Below are 20,372 nucleotides of genomic sequence, written 5' to 3'. Positions count from 1 at the left end.
TACAAAACATTTTGTAATCAACTAGAAAATAATCTTCAAATAAAAGAGAAAATAAAACACAGTAGTCCTACTATATACATGTCTTATAGGCTACCTAGCCATTTTCTCACCTTGTTCATCTTGCTCTCTCTGCCCTTCTCCCTCTCTATTCTCCTCGCTCCTTTGTGCTGTCAACCAGAAGGCAAATGTAATCAACTAATCAACAGAGAATGCATTGTGTAGGCTACCAAAGTAGAGCTGATGAAAGTCCTGCTACTCCCGAAAACATGTCTTTTCGCTTTTTTCTTTTATTTGAGCCGCTTGGGTAACTTTTTTTCATTTTGGCGTTTAGACCATTGACATAACAGAAAGGTTTAGACCGTTTAGACTCGTCTTTCTCCGTCTCTGTGTACTTCCCATTTCTCCTGTCACCGTTTATCTTTGGCGGCGCACTGTGGGACGGACTAGTCCATTTCATTGTGAAAGTCGGGGGTGCTGACCTCTCTCAGCAAGCAGGGCGCTTGCAGCTGCTGGGGGCGCTGATCTGCCAATTCCCCACACCGTGAAATGATAGAAAACAGAAAAACGCTTCGCGGCACAGAGGATTATTTATATATCTTTTTAAGTTAAGTGGCTACCCGGTTCGCCCGTGCCAAAAACCGCCACTACTTTGAGCACTAAACGATCTCACATTATCACAATAAGGACTTTATTTTCAGGGGTGCTGAGAATATTTTTAGGGGTGCTTTAGCAAGCAAGGTGAGGCTGATGGACTACATATTCTCTACGATAGAAATATAAGGTCGAACTATCATAAGGCGCCAAGGTAAATTTGTGTTCCAACAAACTGGATGTTATCCATAAATTATCCTTAATATTAATTGAAAAAAATAATGCTTGATACTACCCATTACCCATTACTTTGGGGGCTTTTTGGCCAGGAAACACCTGAATGAGTTTAGAAAACAGTGAGGTCCAGATGCAATTAGTGTTTTTTTGTGCTTTGCACTTGTTTTCATATATGCCAAAAAAAAAGCCTACACAATCCAAGAAGACAGATATTCTGTATTTGCATGGCAGGCGTAAACATGGCCACAGAGCTGAAGACAACTTTTTCCTCCCTGTACAAAGAGTTGTTCTCCTCTCAGTAGTTACAGGATTCAATATTCTATATTTACGGAAATGTGTTTGTGAGAAATGAAATGTGACGTTATTTTATGATTTGACAACAGCTTTTTATGTCTACTTTTGCTATATTAGTGATAGTGAGTATTAGTGGCAAATACACTAATGCACCATTTAATGGAAGCATTTACTCATCCTTGCAGGAATATTAATGAATAAATATTTGATACTGTAGACTCAGCGGTTCTAATGGGAAATGTAAATTTGACAGTAACCCATGCCTTTAATACTAACTGCTGTCGACCTTTGGGGTGTGGTTAGTGGAAAGGTATGCAAGAGGTTCCTCTGTTTTTCATCTGGACTGTTTAATGCCAGGACTGATGCATAACTGCAGTCTGTGATTCACTTTATTAATGAAGTGCTGGCAGGTATGCCCAACACACACACTGCTTCAATGGCCCAGCCATCCTTAATGGCTATAATAACTCTTGTGCTAAGTATCAGAGGTCTATGCAATGTCATAAGTCCCCCCCCACCACCACCACTGAGTTCTTTAAAATTTGCCAAATGCTTTTTCATGGCTTGCAAATTAGCTTTGACCTTGTGGAGCTGAAAGGTTGAATCATGCACAAGGGTTTCTTTGGTGTTTAAAATATTTACTATTCAGTTCTCATAATCAGCATTCGTGTGGCCAACCTTAGCCCCTGAAGCCTGATATTGCTGCGGAAAAGGGCCCACTTTAGCAGATAGCAATTATTCATGCCTAGTGTCTCTGCCTGTGGAGAGGACAGAAAAACTAAAATAATACCTCCTTGCAGAGTAAAAGTTCTTTTTTCTGTGGTCTATTAGCTGTTCCTTGAGAGGAGGGAAGTAAAGAAATGCACCAACCTTGAGACTCTTAATCAAAGTGTATACTATAACGTAGAATATATTACTAAATTGTCTTAAAATGATAACAAAAGGCCAGGCATGGATTGGCCATTGGGAGTACCGGGAGATTTCCCGGTGGGCCGGTCTATTTGTGTGGGCTGCATGTGCTGCACGCCGGTCGAAAGCTTTTTTTATTATTATTATTTTGATTGGCCCATAGAGAGAAGAGAGATCACATGATTGGCCGTCTTTCATGTGAACACTGCCCATTCACATCCTTGGTCTTTGGCTGACCAGCCCACAGAGAGGAAAGATCACATGATTGGCCAACTGGTTTGTCTCTCATCTGAACACAGGCCAATCTCATCTCTACAATGGCCCACCTCCATCCTACCATAGAGACAGAGCGCATTTAAGTTCCGCCCCCACCGGCGGGGAAAACAATTCCACAAAATGCCTGTAGCTAGCTAAAAACACAAGATTTAAACATGTCAGATGACTATTTTAGCACCCTTTGTCTACCAGAGAAGACAAGTTAGCTGTTAGTAAACTAATGTTATTTATTTATTAGCAAGCTAAGGTACTTGCAAACATAATACTATAGCTTTCTGATTTATCCACATGCATACAAATTGCAGCTTTAACTTAACTTACAGACTTGTCACTTGTTTACGAAACAAGGCATCTTGATGACACCCATGCTCCACCCTCAACCTTTAGTCATCTTGCCATCAAGAGCCAGGCGGCATTTTTGACTCAGTGAGTAGGCCTACACTATCATACTATCTTACTTACTTCTCAGCTAAGTGGTGGCATTAGGGGCTGGCATGTGGTGTGTTAAAGGGGAGTGCAAGGACGAGTGTTGTCCGGCTGATTGTGAGGGCTGGTCTAGTTCGCAAAAGTCCAAGGGCCCTATCTTGCACCCGGCGCAGCACGGCACAAAGCTCGATGCAAGTGTCTTTGCTACTTTAAGACCATCCAGCGCCCACGTTGTTTAAATAGCAAATGCACCTGCGCCCATGGGCGCGCTGGTCTTACAGGGAGGTGTGTTCAGGTGAATTCTTGGCGTATTGCTATCTTGAGGCAGCGAGAAGTGATCGCGCCATTGACCAACAAAAACCTGGTCTAAAAGTAGCGCATCATTTAATTATTTTAACAGAGCATTCGTAAAATCTGCCTAGACTCATTAACAGCGCGAGCCTAGGCGCACATGCGCAGCACCACACAAACATGCAAAAGATTAAAAATATTACAATGTGAAATGATCGCATGCTTTCACTTCAAGCTCGAGCAGATCAGTTTCTTCCCTCCTTCCTATTTAGCAAATCCGCCATCATAATAGCAATGCATCAAAGTACATACGCGCCTGGCTTTTAAAGAGAATGGGAGATGATACTCTGATTGGTTTACTGCATGTTACGCCTAAAACACATTAAGCCACGGAGTACAACCCTTTTGAACCATGCGCCCAGCGCACAGACCCTTTTTTCCACCATCAAACTAGCAAAAGTGGATTTGGATACGTCCTAAACGCACCTGCGCCATACACTTCACACCGTGCGCTTAAGGCCATTTTATAGTCGTGCGGAAAATCAACGGCGTAGCCCCGCAGACCCCTCTGCGTCTACGCCGGACCCTACGCTGTAGCCTGATGCGCACCTCTCGAAAAATGTAACTACACGTCAAGGCGATGCAGACCGCAAGGATTATGATTGGTCAGTTAATACATCATTTCCGGCGTGTAGCTTTTCCGGTTTTCCAGTCCCTCTATAACGCCATTGTTTTGCCCGGAGTTGTTTGTTTCGTAAAAACAACGATGGATCAAGTTGAGGAGCGTCTTAAAGAAGAAGTAAGAAAGTACGACCATCTTTATAACTCGTCTTCGGCGCACTACAAAGATTGCCAGATGGCAAACAATTCAGTGAAGGAAATTTCCCAAAATGTTGGACTGGACATCACGGAGTGCATGAAGCGGTGGAAAAGCCTGCGGGACGAATTTGTTCGTCTCTGCAAATAGCTGGCACCAAGAAGCAGTGATCCAGGTGGCAAAAAGGCCATTTTACAGTTGTGCCATTTTAGATTGTCAAAATAGCCCTGCAGAGGGCTGGTTGCTATCTGAGGTTTTAACAGTCAGTTAGGAACAGTGGAGTTGACCATGGTAATCCATAACAATAATGTTTTTTTTTTATGATTGGTACAAAATACAATTCTCGTGAATAGAAGTTGATAGCAGTGGCTACACACTAGAGGATGACTCAATAGTGGAGGCAAGGGATTGGTCAGGGTTCAAAAGTCAGGATTAGTCTAAGATTTCTCCCTTTTTTAAAGTGAGCGCTGACCAAAAAGATGCATATGAATAGTAAGACATTAAAACAGGACCATTCTTATCCTGTTTGGCTTCCTGAGACTCTAATGGTGTAAAATCAAACATCTGCCATAAACAATAATATGCAAACTGATTTTTGTTTTACCTCTAAAGCTATTTTAGGATATTTGACAGCTGAAGCAGTGGCAGGGGAACACACATCCTTTATGTAATGTAATGTAATGTAATGTGATGTGTGTGTTGGGAATTATTTCATCTAGTGTTCAGTGTTTCTAAATCATGCTTGATTGATATATACCTCTGATAAACCCTTTAAGTTTTATGAATTGATATTGGAAATACACAACCATCCATTTTTACAAATACATTAAAGCAGAGTTTTTTAACGTTTATTAAGTCAAGGACCCCTTAACTGAAACAGAGACAGAGCAGGGACCCCTACTATATATATTGTATAAAATGAAGTTGCATATTAAACTGGGCCTACAATAACGTGTAGGGTGGCCTAAAGCCTTTATACATACCTTTTTTTGCATAGAATCCTAAGCTATTAAAATGTGTTAATGTTAAACATACATGTGGCACACTGAATCCTTAGGATATACTGTATACTTAGTGACTACCTTACATATAGGCCAGTAAGCAGTGGGGATTTATATTTGCTAATAATATGTTGGATTCATGTTAATACTTTAACATTTTTGAAATGCCCCCCTGCATTGACTCTGTGGACCCCCTAGGGGTCTCGGACCCCCTTTTGAAGAGATTAGCATGCATATCAAAGGTTTGCATTTGTTCAGCTCAGTATTTGGTCAGAATGTTTTTTAGCTTTCATTCAGGTCAGAAAGGAACAGAAGAGGCTGCAAAACAAAAGCTACAGAATTATGTGGAAGGCCACACAAGTATGCAGAGTAAAACCATCAAAACTGCGATGACAACATAAAATATCTACTACTAGCTATCCATTTTATATTCTACCTTTACCTTTTACACAAAAACTTGAGAAGAAATCTGGAACTTATAAGAAAACTTAGTGCAGAAAATAAATTAACTAAAGACGATGAAACCGATTACTCAAACTCCTTTAATAATATGCTTTCCAAATGTAAGCAGACTGTTTAAATTCCAGTGACTCCTGTATTATCACAGTTACAAGGAATTAAAAGGGCAGGTTGCACTCCACAGGTAATGTTTTCTGTCTCCACATTCAGCTAATTAAGCTACTTTAGACCGAAGACAAACCTTTTGTGAAAATTAAATTAGGGAGGTTACAATTTTCATTCCTTGGAGGGATTTGTGACTGCTTTATTCTATTGCTTTTGATCATGTTTTAAATGGAGGGAACCGGTTAGGCCATGTGATGAGTAAAAGACATACTCTATATTCTTGAGGGCAGGTGTCCAGGGCAGCTGGTTGGTTGATGTGTTTAAACCAGAAAGGCTAGGTTCAGGTTGCAGCATCCCCTGAGGGGGTGAAATGGTTAAATATTGAACAGTACTGACCATCTTCTCTCCATTTTCTCTTCCACTTTCCACCCATCTGCCATAAAACTGAGGAGCACAGGAGAAATTAAAACATAATGCAAAGGTCTTTCCTTTTATTGCTGGGCAATTTTTATTGATGACCTGTCACATTAACTCGCTTTGGGGAAGAATTATAGCAACAATTTGGAAGAAAGTGTAGAACGGAATAAGATAAATCATTAGATCCTGGGGCTAGTGTTATGAATTACATGTAATATCCCTTCTATTCATAAAATCTCAATGGCAGGGGACACTTTCAGCAATCTTCAAGAGGCACACATACATGTGCACACTGTTGAGGTAGTCTAATTTTCATTTGTTGACATGAAGTTTTATATATGGTCCTTTATTCATTTTCCTCTGCTTGTCTCCCTCAGGGGATTGTTGGGCTTGTGGTGGCAACTTGCTTCCTCCTCCAAGATCACTCACTCATTTCTGTGTGGGCTACTGTTTCTGCTGCTCTTGTTCTGCTGTTGGCTCACACAAAGCAATTCTTCTAAACTAACCAGCAGTATAATGCAGTTTATGTATCTGAAAAGCAGCAGCAATGTATGTACTGTATGATTAAGTTACCACAGGTGAAACATTGATGTCATCTCCCTGCCTCTTCCTTTGTTGTATTTTATTGCTGTTTGGAAGACGTTATGGTTTTCGCCGAACATAGAGCTGCTTTGATAGATTGATTCTTGCTTGTAACTTAATGAATTCATATGATTAATTATCTTGCTTTGCTTATAACTTCATGCTGTTACCCTGTTGACCACAATATACTTTCATTTTGAGAAGAGAGAAGGAGGTTGTTGAATATGCAAGATAGTGCTTTATTGAATGATTAGCAGAAGTAATTTGTTTTTAGAATCTAATTACTCCACTCTGACCTAGCAGGAAATACTGTGCACACACGCACGTGTCTCTATAATGTCTCTTCTTTTCTGTCTTTCTAACTCGCATGCATGGGTGCATGCCTTTAAAGTGTATGCACATGTGTCTTTCAGCCCTCTGCTACAGCCTCCAGGGACTCTTTCATCTTGGCAGTAGAGCAGCATTAGATGCAGATTGGTGAATTTCCAGGCTCAGCCAAAAAAGTTGGGCATAATTGACTCATTGAACAAGTAAAGTCTGCAGGCACTTTTCACCACTTTCTCTTCTTTACTTTCTCTCTGTTTGCAGGCACTCTTTCTTCTGTGTCTCTAACTTTAAATTTAACCATCACTGCAGCGGAATTGATGCAGCGTAATATGTGTCTCTTTATGTTTCACTTTTAATGATGTAATGTGCAGTGTAAAGCCATTAAGGGGGAGGTGTTATTTATTTGGTTCCCTACTTTTGGTTGCAGTTTATTTCAGGAAGCAGACTGTATATTATGTAAGTCATTATTCCGTTAAGAAACATCATATTAACTGCAAAAAAACCTACAAAAATATGCGCTCATACACAATCATGCCCACTCAAATATTCCCTGACCCACACCACAGAAACAAGGACACTGCAGCTCTATAATCCCATGCTTAAGCAAGCTGCTGCTTTATTGATCTGAGCAACTGAAAACACTGCTTCACAGAGCTATATCTAGCTAAGAGACAAAAAGTGTAATCCAAAAGAAGAAGAAAAAGATGCATGTAGGGGATCAGAAATTATTTTAATATTAACAAATGTAATACCAAGGGGGAAGGAGAGATAGAGAGAGAGAGATGTATGTTAAGCTACAAGTATGTGAAAGCCATTTGAGTTGCATACTGACATGATTCCAGGACGCTGCATCTGATCAGTTGAGATTTTAAATTTAAGAGATGACTTTAGATGAAAGGCAGTGCAGATGATGGTATAGTGTCAAGCTTAAGAGATGCTGTAACAATACTTTACACAATGGCAAACATCTCCTGTGAACTTCTGCAGGCATTAACAGGGAATATGGTGTTTGAAAACTGAGATAAGTACACTTACTACATACAGACATTCAGTAAGTTGTCCATGCAACAAGCATTCTTTGACAAAGTGATGCACCATTGGCTGCTCACATAGAGAGCTCTCGCCTGTTTATCTGTTGATTTGGCAATGCAGCAGCATCTAGCAGGTGTAAACTAGCTTAGTGCTCGATACATACTGCCCTTGCCAGTTTTGAGTGTGAAGCAAAAGTTATGTATACTTTGCTGAACCTGAATTATTTTTTGTTTATGTTTCACGAGGAAAAACAAATATAGACTACTTTACTTGTATATTCATATTACAGCTTTAGCTAATCTGACAAATGTGCTTGTGAGTTGTTTTTTCTTTGCCACCTGATAGACAGGGAAGTATTATATGCAACTAACTAAACCAACCAAGTCAAACCATTTGGTACTCAAATTGCTCAGCCACTCCAGTCAGCTTCCCTTCTTAGATATTTAATAGATTTCCCTTTCACATTTTTATACATGAATGAAAAAACTAGACTTCACCACTTAATGTATGATTTTGTAGAAAGTAAGGTCAGATCAGGCTGGTATAAAATGAAAGTGACGATCTGATTGAAGAAGGAGGTCGGCAGGTTTTTCTTGTAGACTTATCATTTCTCTCCAGCGGAGCCCTTGATGGAATATTTGAGCTTTCACTCAAACTAATAATGTTCCTTTGCACATCATTTCCAAATCCGTGTACCACCTTTTTGGAGCCAATCTAGGACTAACGATTGTTTAGTTTTGTCACATTTCAGTCATGATGAACAGCGAACTCTTCTGGAAGTTTGGCATAAAAGCTGCAGCCATCCCACATGCTTTTATTTTGATTGCAGTAAGCTTCACATTTCCTGCAGAAATTTTATTCTATGATTATTGTAATTTAATCTGACCGGATTATATGACTCCAAATTATATTGTTCCCATTTGTAGTCTGCACATCCACAGGATAACTATCACATATCCTTTCACAGGAACCCCATATCGAGCCAGTATAAGCAAAACAGATCAGATGAGGAGTTAGTGGGGCAGTTTAAGAAGAAAACACTTTTGGTTCAGTTCGGCCAAGCAGTGGCTCACAGAAGCCCTGAACCCCTTTAATTTATTAAACAAGCCCAACTCGCAAGGCCAGGCAACATGGTGAGTGTTATAAATATTTAAAGAGGAGTTTGCTCTGCCACGCTCTCATATTAAATCGCACAGAGAAGAATGTATGTGCCCTTATTAAAAGATAATGTGTTCTGGAGCCATAAAAATGTATAGCCCTCCCCTCTAGATCCCTTTACTGTGTGTCTTCTTTCCTTTTCCTTTTCAATCTCTACTTTTTTCATCTCCTTTCTCTTTATGTCTTTATACACATTTTTACACAATTTTCTCATACTAGAACAGAATACATAAGATCCCAATACTGTAGATGAACCATGTTTTGACAGCACTCACATGAAAAGTAAATTTACACTTTGTAAATTGTGATTATGCCACATGCTTCTGTTGCTTTATGAGTTTCAAGTTAATCTAGTTCTCCACTGAAAATCTTAAGAATCGAATACTCACCCCCAGTTGGCTGAAAAATGCCTTAATCAATTTAGTGTTGCACTTCTATAACATTGTCTGACTCACGACGGACAGTTTAAAAAAATAACCAGATTGTCATTTTTATTCCACACATTCCGCTTCCTTATTAAAACCTGGCGCCTACATTACCCACAATGCAACTCAACCACCAACAGTATAGCAGCAGCTAATTTATCCTTGAGAGATTTATTTTATTTTCCAACTTGTAGTCTTCACCTGCAACCTAGGCTGACTCAATTGACATCACTTAAGGCGATTTATCAGACTTTGTGCAACTCTCTCTGGAGCTAGAAAAGGCTTCATAACAAATAGGCTATCATACAACTTCTTTCACACATAGTAGACCCCAAGACCTGTAAACATACTAAGATAGGTCAAATTTGTGGAGTGTCACTTTAATTGGTGTAGCTAGCTCCTTCACAGACGACTGCCACTTTGTCATTAAATTACTTAGTATGCTAGGCAATAGCATATATAGTAAGTAGTGTATTTAGCAATGTTGTGGAGAAACTTTCAGTGTTTGTAACATAACGTACAAATCTACGTGGATGTATTGATACCTTCAACACATATTTTTTCATGACTTTAGGTCACCATTGGAATCTACGTATATAAACTGACTTCAGTGGCTATCTTTCAAGAAGAAGCAAGCAACAATTTATTCAGAGCAACCTTTCAATTCTACGCAGAGGAGAGATTTTCGGTGGAGTATTCCTTTAAGGAAGTGATGCAGTAGCAGCAGGATCAGACAACATGTTCTGGAAGTGTCCAGGGGTTTGACTTCTAGCCCAACCTCTTGTCAAGTCATGTCAATTTTATTTATATAGCCCAATGTCACAAATTTGCCTCAGGGGGCTTTACAGTCTGTACAGCATACGACAACCTCTGTCCTTTTCGACCTCCGCTTTGGATCAAGAAAAAACACCCCGAACAAACCACTTTAACGGGGACACAACGCCAATATATTGCGTGGCCAAACTGTGTGTACTCTATAGGCAGACATATGACTGTATGGTCATGGCTTGTTTGTACCTTCACTGATTTGAAGAGAAGTAGGAGGTCGGCAGGTTTTTCTTATAGACTTATCATTTCTCTCCAGCTAATCCCTTGATGGAATATTTGAACTTCCACTCAAACTAATGATGTTCCTTTGCAAATTATTTCCGAATCCGTGTACCACCTTTTTGGAGCCAATCTAGGACTAACAATTGTTTAGTTTTGTTGCATTTCAGTCATGATGAACAGCGAACTCCTCTGGAAGTTTGACAGTTACAGAAGAGGTGAGGAGACACAGCCATGTGTGTAACTAAACGCCCGAGTCCTCGCCCTGCTGGGCCGTGCCGGGGGAACATTCCTCTACTCTCTGCTCCACTGACCAAGCAGAACTGCATCACAGTGAAACCACGCCGCTCACGTCTGTGTGTGTGAGTGCGTGTATCGGTATGAGTGTGTGTCTGTCCACTGGGAGGCGGTGAAGTGTGACGGCCTGGTCACTCAGACCATGGAGAGTTATGGAGCGAGAGCGAGCCAGCTGTTCAATTTGGCCACATGGGTGGACACAGAAAGAAAAGGCGAATACTGAAGATAAACAGTGTCAGTATACGACGTGCTGTATGTCTAAACCACCATTCTATCACTGCTTACCCTGCTCTGACATTGCCATATTCTAGCTATCATGAGCCGACATACACACACAGAGTGACAGGGTGGTATATGGCACGCCCTGGCGCTCGGAGGAGGATAATGATATGAGTGATAATTTCTCAGGTGTCACGGACTGATATGAATAATACAGGCTATTCCATTACCCATCAACCCCACTGCGGTCTCTGTCAACTTTTTTCAATTCGCCTACAGTGGACACCCTCAGTGTCACGTCCTTACTCTTAACTTAAATAACCTATAAGCCAGACTTTGTGGAAAAAGGAAGTTGAGGTGAGTGAAGGAAATAAGCTTCTTCTTTTTTTAAATCAAGGGAAATCTGTGATGGGTTTTTGCATGAGACATGAACAGGCTCATCTTCACTCTTTCATGACTGCTATCATTTCCACTGCTTTTCTGACAGCTGGGGACCTGTAGCAACTCGCTAACACACAATTCATTTTCCTAACAACAATCCTTCCTCGCCGAGAAACAGAAAAAGATTGATCTTTCCTTTTTATTTTCCATGTGATGATTTATTTACTGTGTACTACTCTTCCACTGCTGCCCTGGTTTGCATTTTAGGGACTCCTGGGGCTCCGTGGGGGTGATCCTGAATTCTTCACTTCTTTCTTCTGAGTCCATCTTTCATTCTCTTTTTCCTTTATTTTACAGTGCGAATGTGCGTCTACTGCTCTTTGTATCAATGTAGTGTCCGTCTCTCTCCCTCTCTCTCTCTCTCTCTCTCTCTCTCTCTCCATTTTATTATTCTCAGAGAGCTAGGCAGCTCTGCTCTGACTGCATGATGTGAAAGGAGAGAGGAATGACAGCAGCTCATTAGAGCAGGAACGAGCTGGAAATAATCTTTTTCCTCCTTGCTCTGTTTTGTATGATCTGTCTTGTGCTGTTCCTCTGCCCTCACTCCCTCACCTCACCAACCGGCGCCTTCATCTGCTCTCTTTGTTTTTCTCTCTGTCTTTCCTCAGATCCCAACGCTCTGGGGCAGCATGGCACTGACCATGCCTTGATCGGAGGAGTGGTGGCCGTAGTGGTCTTTGTCACCTTGTGTTTAATCATTGTTCTGGGAAGATACCTGGCCAGGCATAAAGGTAAAGCCACAGTGGACCAGACCTGAGTCTCTCAAGGCTTATGGAACTAGTGGAGCATGTCCTACTTGCCCCATGAGACATCAGAGTCCCTCCCCCATTCCCAAGTTACAAGTGTTCAACATACCTGCAGTGGAGGAAAAAGAATGAAGGCTTAAGTCCTGCACACAGGGACTCACTGGGTTATTATCGGTTATATTTTTCAAAAACAATCAAGAAATGTATTTTTTCTGATTATTAATATTCTATTGGGAATGACATAATATTGCTTTAACCCATTGCCACTGATTGCCACATTTTGTGTAAAAAATTGCACTCCTTGAGTCATAATTCAATCAAATTTCAACACAGACAGAATACACTACAAGTATTTTTAGATTCAGTGGGACTTACACTTTCTGAGGATATCATTATCTATGGTGTCCATAAATCCGCTTAGAAATTATAGAAAAAAAGTGCTCCTTAATTCCAGAACTTGCATGAGATTTATCACATTTTTACATGGCTAGGTTGCAAACAAAAATGGCTAATAGCTAATTCGGCATTCTTTTTGTGGTGCCAGTTCGCCTAAATGTAAAAAAAAAAAAAAACACAGCGTAACACTTGAATCCATGGCAAAAATATACTTTTACCTGTTTACATCTTGCAACGCATTATTGATCCCCTAAATAGAAGTAGGACAAAGAATAACAATAAGAGTTTAAAAAAAAAACATTAATATGCACAATCACTATATTGTTTTGTCTGTATTACAGCAAGGCTCAGAGTGTTCATGACATGCAGATAAAAAACTTAAACATTTTTTTATTTTTTTTTATTTACAAAAACTGTTTTGGGCGCCAGGGTAGCCCACCTGGTAGAGTGGGCCCCCATATATAGAGGTTTACCCCTCGCACAGCGGCTGAGGGTTCGACTCCGCCCTGCGGCCCTTTGCTGCTTGTCATTCCCCTTCTCTCTCCCCTTTAATGTCTTTAGCTGTTCTACATGAATAAAGGCCTAAAATGCCCCAAAAATAATCTTAAAAAAATTCTAAAATATGTAGTACAATTCATGTGCAAATTGATGGCTTCATAAGTAGCCCACCTTATTTTGAAAAAAAAAACAATATATGGCATGTATGGGTAATACATGTAGGGTCTCTGCTAAAGAGAAAGAAAAAAATCATAGAGTTCAAAGCAAATGGTCAGTTTCCTACAATGATGCTACAAAATCAGGTTCTTACATAAAACTGAGAGTTGCATCACATTATTTGGATGTCCAACTTTAAATCTTGGATTCCATCATTGAGAACAATAACGATGTTTGTTGATGCAGGGTTTTACACACTTACTCACTGCTGTATTTGCATATCCTGTACTATCCTAGCGTCCCATCTTTCTGTATGATGTAGCATTACTGATGTTGTCTTCAGATGTGTTTTTCACCTCAGGCAAAAGACACCATGCAGAGCTGCTCTGTATTTGTTTTTTCTTGATATAGGTTTGTTTTCTGTTTCCTTAGGAACATACTTGACAAACGAGGCCAAAGGGGCGGACGACGCGCCCGACGCCGACACAGCCATCATCAACGCTGAGGGCAACCATGCACACGCAGAAGAAAAGAAAGAATACTTCATTTAGACTGTGCAGCTCTCTTCTTCCCCTTTTCCTTATTTCAATCTCTATATCTCTTTTTCTCTGTCTCTGTCTCCCCCTTTTCTCCTCCACCTCTGACCACGACCCCTGCCGTGTCAACGAGGAACCCACAGGCAGTCCACAGACAGAGAAGTTCCCCAAGCGTTTTCCTATTATTGCCTTTGTCTATCATTTACATCTTGTCCATTATATCTTTTTTTTTCTTTCTTTTTTTTTTGGCAGTCGGTTTTCACAGGCAGCTTGCCGTCATTGCTGAAATTATCCCCTTTCTCATGTTTTTCCTCATCTTTGACATGAATGCCTGGAAGTCTGTATATCTACCATGACTGCTTCTTACATGAGCCCTTCTTTATCTTCTCTCTCCTGTTTCCTCTCTAAGCAGAAACCCCAACACAACACTATATCCCCTTTGTTCACACACGTCCACAAACACATATCATATCTCACATCAACACGGTGCCTAAAAATACAGACGCCATTGAACTTCTGTCAATGCCTTCATGTATTGTCTGTCAGTAGCAATGTAAATGCTTTATAGATGGGTTAACTGGACCATCATTTCATTGCTTAGCTCACAGCTTTTGATTATGTATTGCGTCTTTTTTTATTTTAATGAAGATCTTTGCTGTTTACGCCTTATACATGTCTATCACACTGAATATGGTACTTTTAGATCCACCTCCCCCAACCCCCTCCCCTATAAATAGACTTTTAATTAAACAGTTGACCCTTGTAAGATAAGAAGAAGGCTTTGTGTAACACTGTAGCAAGGTTTGTCAGATAAGTGTATAATATGGTTTTCATTATTAGGGTAGGGGTAATAAAGGGTAGTGTGGTAATGATTAGAACAGAGAATACACACAGATGCTAGATGAAGCATTCCATCGAATAAACTCAATCAAGTATATAAAACCATCTGCTAAATCTGCTGTCCCTATGTACTTTTGTCTGTATATTCCTCCAGTATCCAGGCTGCAGTTTAGCGAAACAGCAACACCTTCAGTGTCCTCTTGACAGCTTACCGTAGTTTGTGATTCACATAAAGGGTTCAGGTGTACAGAAAGAATCAATCTCCTCTCTCTAAAAGATGTATAAATTGTATTAAAATGAGTTTAGCTTTCCACTTAGAATTTTTATGTTTATGTGACATCATTTTAAGGCTTATGGACCCCATGAAATGTAAAATTAACCATGTATACTGGTACAGTACACAGTTACAGAATGAATAGGACATTAGGTGTTATATGATTTAGAGAATAGGAAATTTAGTGTACATTTTTTAGTAATGTAATTTTTTTCTCCATTTCATTACACTCTCAAGCATCCCCAGTGGTTTGTATACACATTTCTGTTCATTTACTGCCTCATAGATAAGCATTCAATCATATGTTACTTTATACAAATAATGGTGACATCAGTTTGACTAAAACCACATGTTTTTGTTTCTATTGCCACCTCTGAATTTCTGTTTAACAAGTTTCTAACAATTTAGTTAAACTTTATATATCACAAACATGTCGGGACTCCCACTTCACAAACTGCATAACTGATCTTCTTATTTCCTTCTTATTTTGTTGGAGTCGCTCTCCATGAACTGAACTTTGATTTCCATTTCATGGGGTCTTCAAGCAAATAAAAGAAAATAAATAGAGAAAAAAACGACAGTGTGTGAGTGCTGGGTCATATATCTGCAGGGGCCTCCTTTCCAAAAACTAAAAACTGAAGACAAATAGAAAAGCACAAAGATGTCTGTGAGTAACTGTGTTCCTTTGCCAACAACTAGATTGCCTTGGGAATTCAAATGGGTAGTGGCAAGATGACAAGGCTTTCTTTGATTCAATTCTGGAAAAAAAAAAAAAAAGTAAGCTAAATCATGCTTTTATATAAAAAATGTTTTTAATATTTTTGGTTTAAATAGTTCTAAGCTCCCTGCTGTGTATTGTGTCTGCTAAAATGTGGTTGATTGTGAAAATTGCTGTTGAATTCTGAATTCCTTCACATTTGTATATTAGCCACCTTATCTATTTACTTTTTTTTATTTTTCATTCCATAATCCTCATTGGGACCTATTTTAAACAACTGTATTTTGTTTTAGCACAAGGCATGTATGTAATGTGTGAGGACTAAATTGGTAATACACATTAGCATGTTTTGTTTTATTCTTTTTTTGTATTTTAATTTATTTGAACTAAAGATATTTAAGAGAGAACCGCAATGAAAATTTGTAACTTAATTTTGGAGAGCAGTGACTTCTTGTGTTTGTGGCGTTCTACAGATTGGAGGGACTCAGTGTTGTAAAATGATGAAGAAAAATTACAAAACTGAACAGAAATAGAAGAAAATGTGCATCTGTCTTCTTCACCAAATCCTTCAAATACAAATTGGAATTGAATGCATTCAAAGAAACATTACCTTAATGTTGGAGGCAATACATATTTCACACACACTAAGACGACTTAACAAATCCTTGTAAACAACTTCTGTTTGTTTTCATATATCCCTAGCATTTGTCTTTCATCAGTTTGCAGGAATTTGGCTAATTTACTCTCTCCGGTGAAAGAGTGATAAACACTGTGGCCTCTGGAACTAAAGACTTAAAAGCAAGGCACTAATCTACTAAGGGAGCACATTTTTACCAAGGGCAATAAAATAGTGGGCCCAGCTGTCTCCAATTTGGTGGCCAATTTACATCATTATGCAAATAAGGTCAGCAAGTAAGGTCTTTCTCTATGTGTTATAACTCAAACACTGCACAAGTTGGGAATCATTAAACCTGTCGCCACGGATGTAGAATTTAGGTTGCATATTACATCTTAAATATGTTAATGATTTGTTTTAAAAATGCAGAAGCTTTGCCGCATTTTTCCATATGTAATAATTTTAGTGCACTTCAATCAATATATCACTATTTCCAGGTTTGACTTCAGCCTCACAACGTTTCTTCAGTAGACCCAGACTAAAGCGTCTGGTCTTCAGAGAGCTTCTGTATTAGATGTGTGTGTATAGATACATTTATCACTCATTTAATGATGTAATGTTTTTTGTTTACTTTTCTATCCTCTTTTCATTGTGTCTTAAATCAATGACGGTGTCAATTTAAATTTGCTGTTGCTTTACGCCTGTGTATCGAATAGATTTGTTGATGGTGAAATCAGAGAAACAGGCTGTTTTATATTAAATGAACATTCATAAATGACCAGGTCTGCAGTGATGAGTTGGTGTTTAGAAATTAAACAGGTGCCATTTTCTGAATTATGCCCTCTGGCTAATTTGATGGATATTTCTTAGTAAATGGTGAAATGTTTTGTTTATTGTTTTTCTTTCTGAAAACCACCTGTAAATATTTGTTTTGACATGACCGTAATGAGCTAATTTTTTGCAAATGGCTTTTTATGATAGTTAGACCAAACCTAAATCTTTCTTTAATTTGTCATTCTAACAGCTTGGCACATACCATCATGCACTACTTTACTATGATAGAATCAACTGTAGCTGTTACGTCTTTGGGTCGGTTATCAGTCGTTTTTCTTTTTTATGTTGTCGGTTGAAACTAAGCTTTAAACTTTTTGCCTCCTTGCTTTCCAACGTATATCGGTTCAGTTAATATGCGTTACATCATGGGCCTCTAATTTCATCCTGGCGGCAGGACAGTAATAGCGTTAACCATGGGCACTACTCCACTCGCTTCTGTTTGGTAAATTTCCTGGCTCCAAAAAAACCCACTTTTTTTAACTGAAGGTGGGGGTGGTACAGCTGAGGTTACTTATTTATGCAGATCAGGCAGTGAAATACTGGCAGTAATTTTGGCATGAAATTGCACACAATTTTGTGAACACATTTCATGATGGCAATTGCACATAGTAACAGACCTGTTCAATAAAAGACTTGCATGTGACTTTTAATTATTTGTGTGTCCTACCCATACTTGTAATAGGCAACAGACAGTAATTATAGAAACATGTTTTATTATACTAAAAGTTACTGTCGATGTTGACTAAGTGCACTGATATCATTATGTTATAAAAGAACATATCACAAGATTTCAGTGTATACTGATATTTAAATTCAACTTTAAAAGGGACATCAGAACATCCTAGAATGCATATTTGGGGAGCTGTTTATTTGTGCCTTGCAACTGCACCTCCAGTTTGCTTCTCTACCCTTCTCCTGCCTGTATGCTTCTTTTAAAGAGGGATGAGATGAGCTGATGTGGTTGGTGATCACTGAAGCGTGTCCAAACTCTACCTGCTGAAACTGCATTATGTATTCATCAGTTAAAGCCTTTTCACCGCACTGCACTGCCCCAGGAGAGGACCTCTGGTCACAAAATATTGTCAGTCGGGGCGCACACACACACACATTTTTGCTCAAGTTTGCGCTCACAATTGTCCCCAATCTCAGGAAATTAGAGGCCCATATCCACTAAAAATGCCAAGTCTGAATCCCTTTTTAAAAAAAAAAAAAGAGGGATGAATGAGAAAGTAATGGCCACTTTGAGTCATAATCTGTCTAAAATGCTTCTTTTTTTTTTAACAAAATTATGGGTTTGCATTTTGTTTTAACTCAATGGTTGTGTTCTCCGCTGCAGTGATGATAGCATGACATGGCCCCGTTCAGGACAACAATGTGACACAATTGCATATAAAGATGGTTTTTTTTTTACTTCTATTTTCATCTTTTGTTTTGCATCTCAGGAAAATATTTCATTTAGATATTTCTTTTTGTTTGTTTGTTTTTGGTCTTAAAATGGAGACTTGTAAGCACTTCTCACTCTGCTTGTCCCTGAATGCTGACACCATGTATTTGTTGAGTTTAAGATTATCGCAATGTTAATAAAATTATTCAGTGATTCTTCAGTAATTCTGTCATTGGGATATTAAACTTAAAAAAATGTTTTTTGATATGATCACTGACTTGAAATACTGACATTTAGAAATATGCTGCAAATAATCATGAGTTTCAAGAATGATAAAGTGGAGTTGTGTTTTAGCTTCTGGTATGTAAGCAGTTCAATGCGTTTGCCCTCTATAATGATGTTTTCCTTGTAGCAACACACATCTTTATGTATATCAGTCCTTAGATGGAAGGAGTTGTGACACACTATCACTCACAAAATATCCACAGAAGATCAGGATTATAGAGCTAGACACACATTAGTTCAGCTTCTGATGTACCTTAGTGAAATAAGGGGTTTCATATCAAGCTGTACTGAGAGGGCCTGATTCAATATAGCACCGTAATGGAGGTGTTTTTCTCCCATTGTCCGTGGGATTTATTTAATTTAATTTAGAGATTTGTTCTCATGTATGAAATGAAAATTGTTGAATAAATAGTTGCCAACACATCTGTATAAGCCTGATTCTATTGTTTTTTTAATCATTGTTTTCCTTCTGGAAGCCTCTTACCTCTGTATTTCTAAACTGAGAGACAAGCAATGGTGATGCACCATAAATACTGCTGCTTTGGAAACATCTGAATTTGTTCCATGCACACACATATACAGACTCACAAAAACACAAGCAAACACATGTTCATTAATTTTTATTAACAAAAATAATTTTGAGCTCTGTTGTGGTGGTGTTGTTATGATGCTATTCAATTTCTTATGTGGAATCTTTCAGCTGTCTGAGCAGTACTTTCCCGTTTTAATCAACTATCCTATATAAGACTGTAATAATCCTGCAGCAGCTCTACCTTTGATATACAGTATACAAACTTTACAATTAGTCCAAGTAAATCAGGACAGAGTAATGTAGGGAAAAGTAATTGGAAGAAAAAAGAATGAGGATCACCTTTAAATCATTTTGATATTAAAGTCCATGCTGGGAAAACAATTGGTGAAATGTGTAGAGCTTGAAAGATTGAAAGAAAATTTCTGTCTAGGCTGACATCAAGAATGAACCCTCACTTATATCTACTCAAACCAATCCCAAAGACAATATAAAATGTAAGCCACAATAATATAGTGCTGTAATAACTATAGCTTCTGCAAGTTTTACATGTTTCTTACAGATTTACATTTTGAAATGCACAGACACAGTAAATCCCTAAAACTGAAACACTTGGGCATGCATCATATTATAGTGCAATATGATACTGTATGTATTCACTTGTAAAAGCCTTCAATACTTTTCATTTAGGGTATTGGCTCAGGATATGTCTGTATGTCTGGTGGTGGTAAAGTGGAAATCCTTTAAATCTTAACCCTTTATGACTTCCTTACGTAATTTCTGCTCTAACAGCATCAGGAGAGTGAAGAATGTGTAAAAATGTAAGGAAAGATGTAGCCATAAAGAGGGATAAATTAATAGGGAGAGACTGAGAGAAGGTGGAAATGAGCCAGATAGGCAGGAGGGAGAGGTATCTAGCTTTTTCAGTGAGTCAGAAGATGATGACTGAGGGGGGAATTAAGAAATGGCAATAAGACGTCATGTTAGACTAAAGAAAGCTGCAATCAGCCCACCTGTCGGAAATAACTGCAGCCTGGAGAGGGTTGCATTTCTGCAGCTGAGGTGTGATTCTTCTCCTGATGAAAAGTGAGGGGTCAGTGAAAAACTCAATTTCCAATCAATCAATCAGAGCAGTTTTGTGAACTGGGACAGAGAAGTCTAAAACGCCCAGACAGAAATAGCTTTTCATGCAAAATGTTATTTTGCATG

The 20,372-nt window shown here is 38.9% G+C and overlaps 1 protein-coding gene across 2 annotated transcripts in view; it reads left to right on the top strand.

Annotated features, from left to right (window-relative positions):
- The window catches only part of cadm2a (cell adhesion molecule 2a), a 234,078-nt gene extending 215,044 nt beyond the window's left edge, over positions 1-19,034 (top strand). For both annotated transcript variants that reach the window (XM_028595315.1, XM_028595314.1), the window contains 2 exons: positions 11,960-12,082; positions 13,580-19,034. In XM_028595315.1, coding sequence (XP_028451116.1) covers positions 11,960-12,082; positions 13,580-13,698 — 242 coding nt within the window. In that variant the 3' untranslated portion in view covers positions 13,699-19,034. The remainder of the gene's footprint in view (positions 1-11,959; positions 12,083-13,579) is intronic.
- Positions 19,035-20,372: the final 1,338 nt, after the last annotated feature.

This window comes from Perca flavescens, chromosome 13, assembly GCF_004354835.1.
Source record: "Perca flavescens isolate YP-PL-M2 chromosome 13, PFLA_1.0, whole genome shotgun sequence".
In the NCBI taxonomy this organism is placed as follows: domain Eukaryota; kingdom Metazoa; phylum Chordata; class Actinopteri; order Perciformes; family Percidae; genus Perca; species Perca flavescens.
Note: the sequence above shows the minus strand (reverse complement) of the source record. Positions and strands in the feature narration are given on the sequence as shown.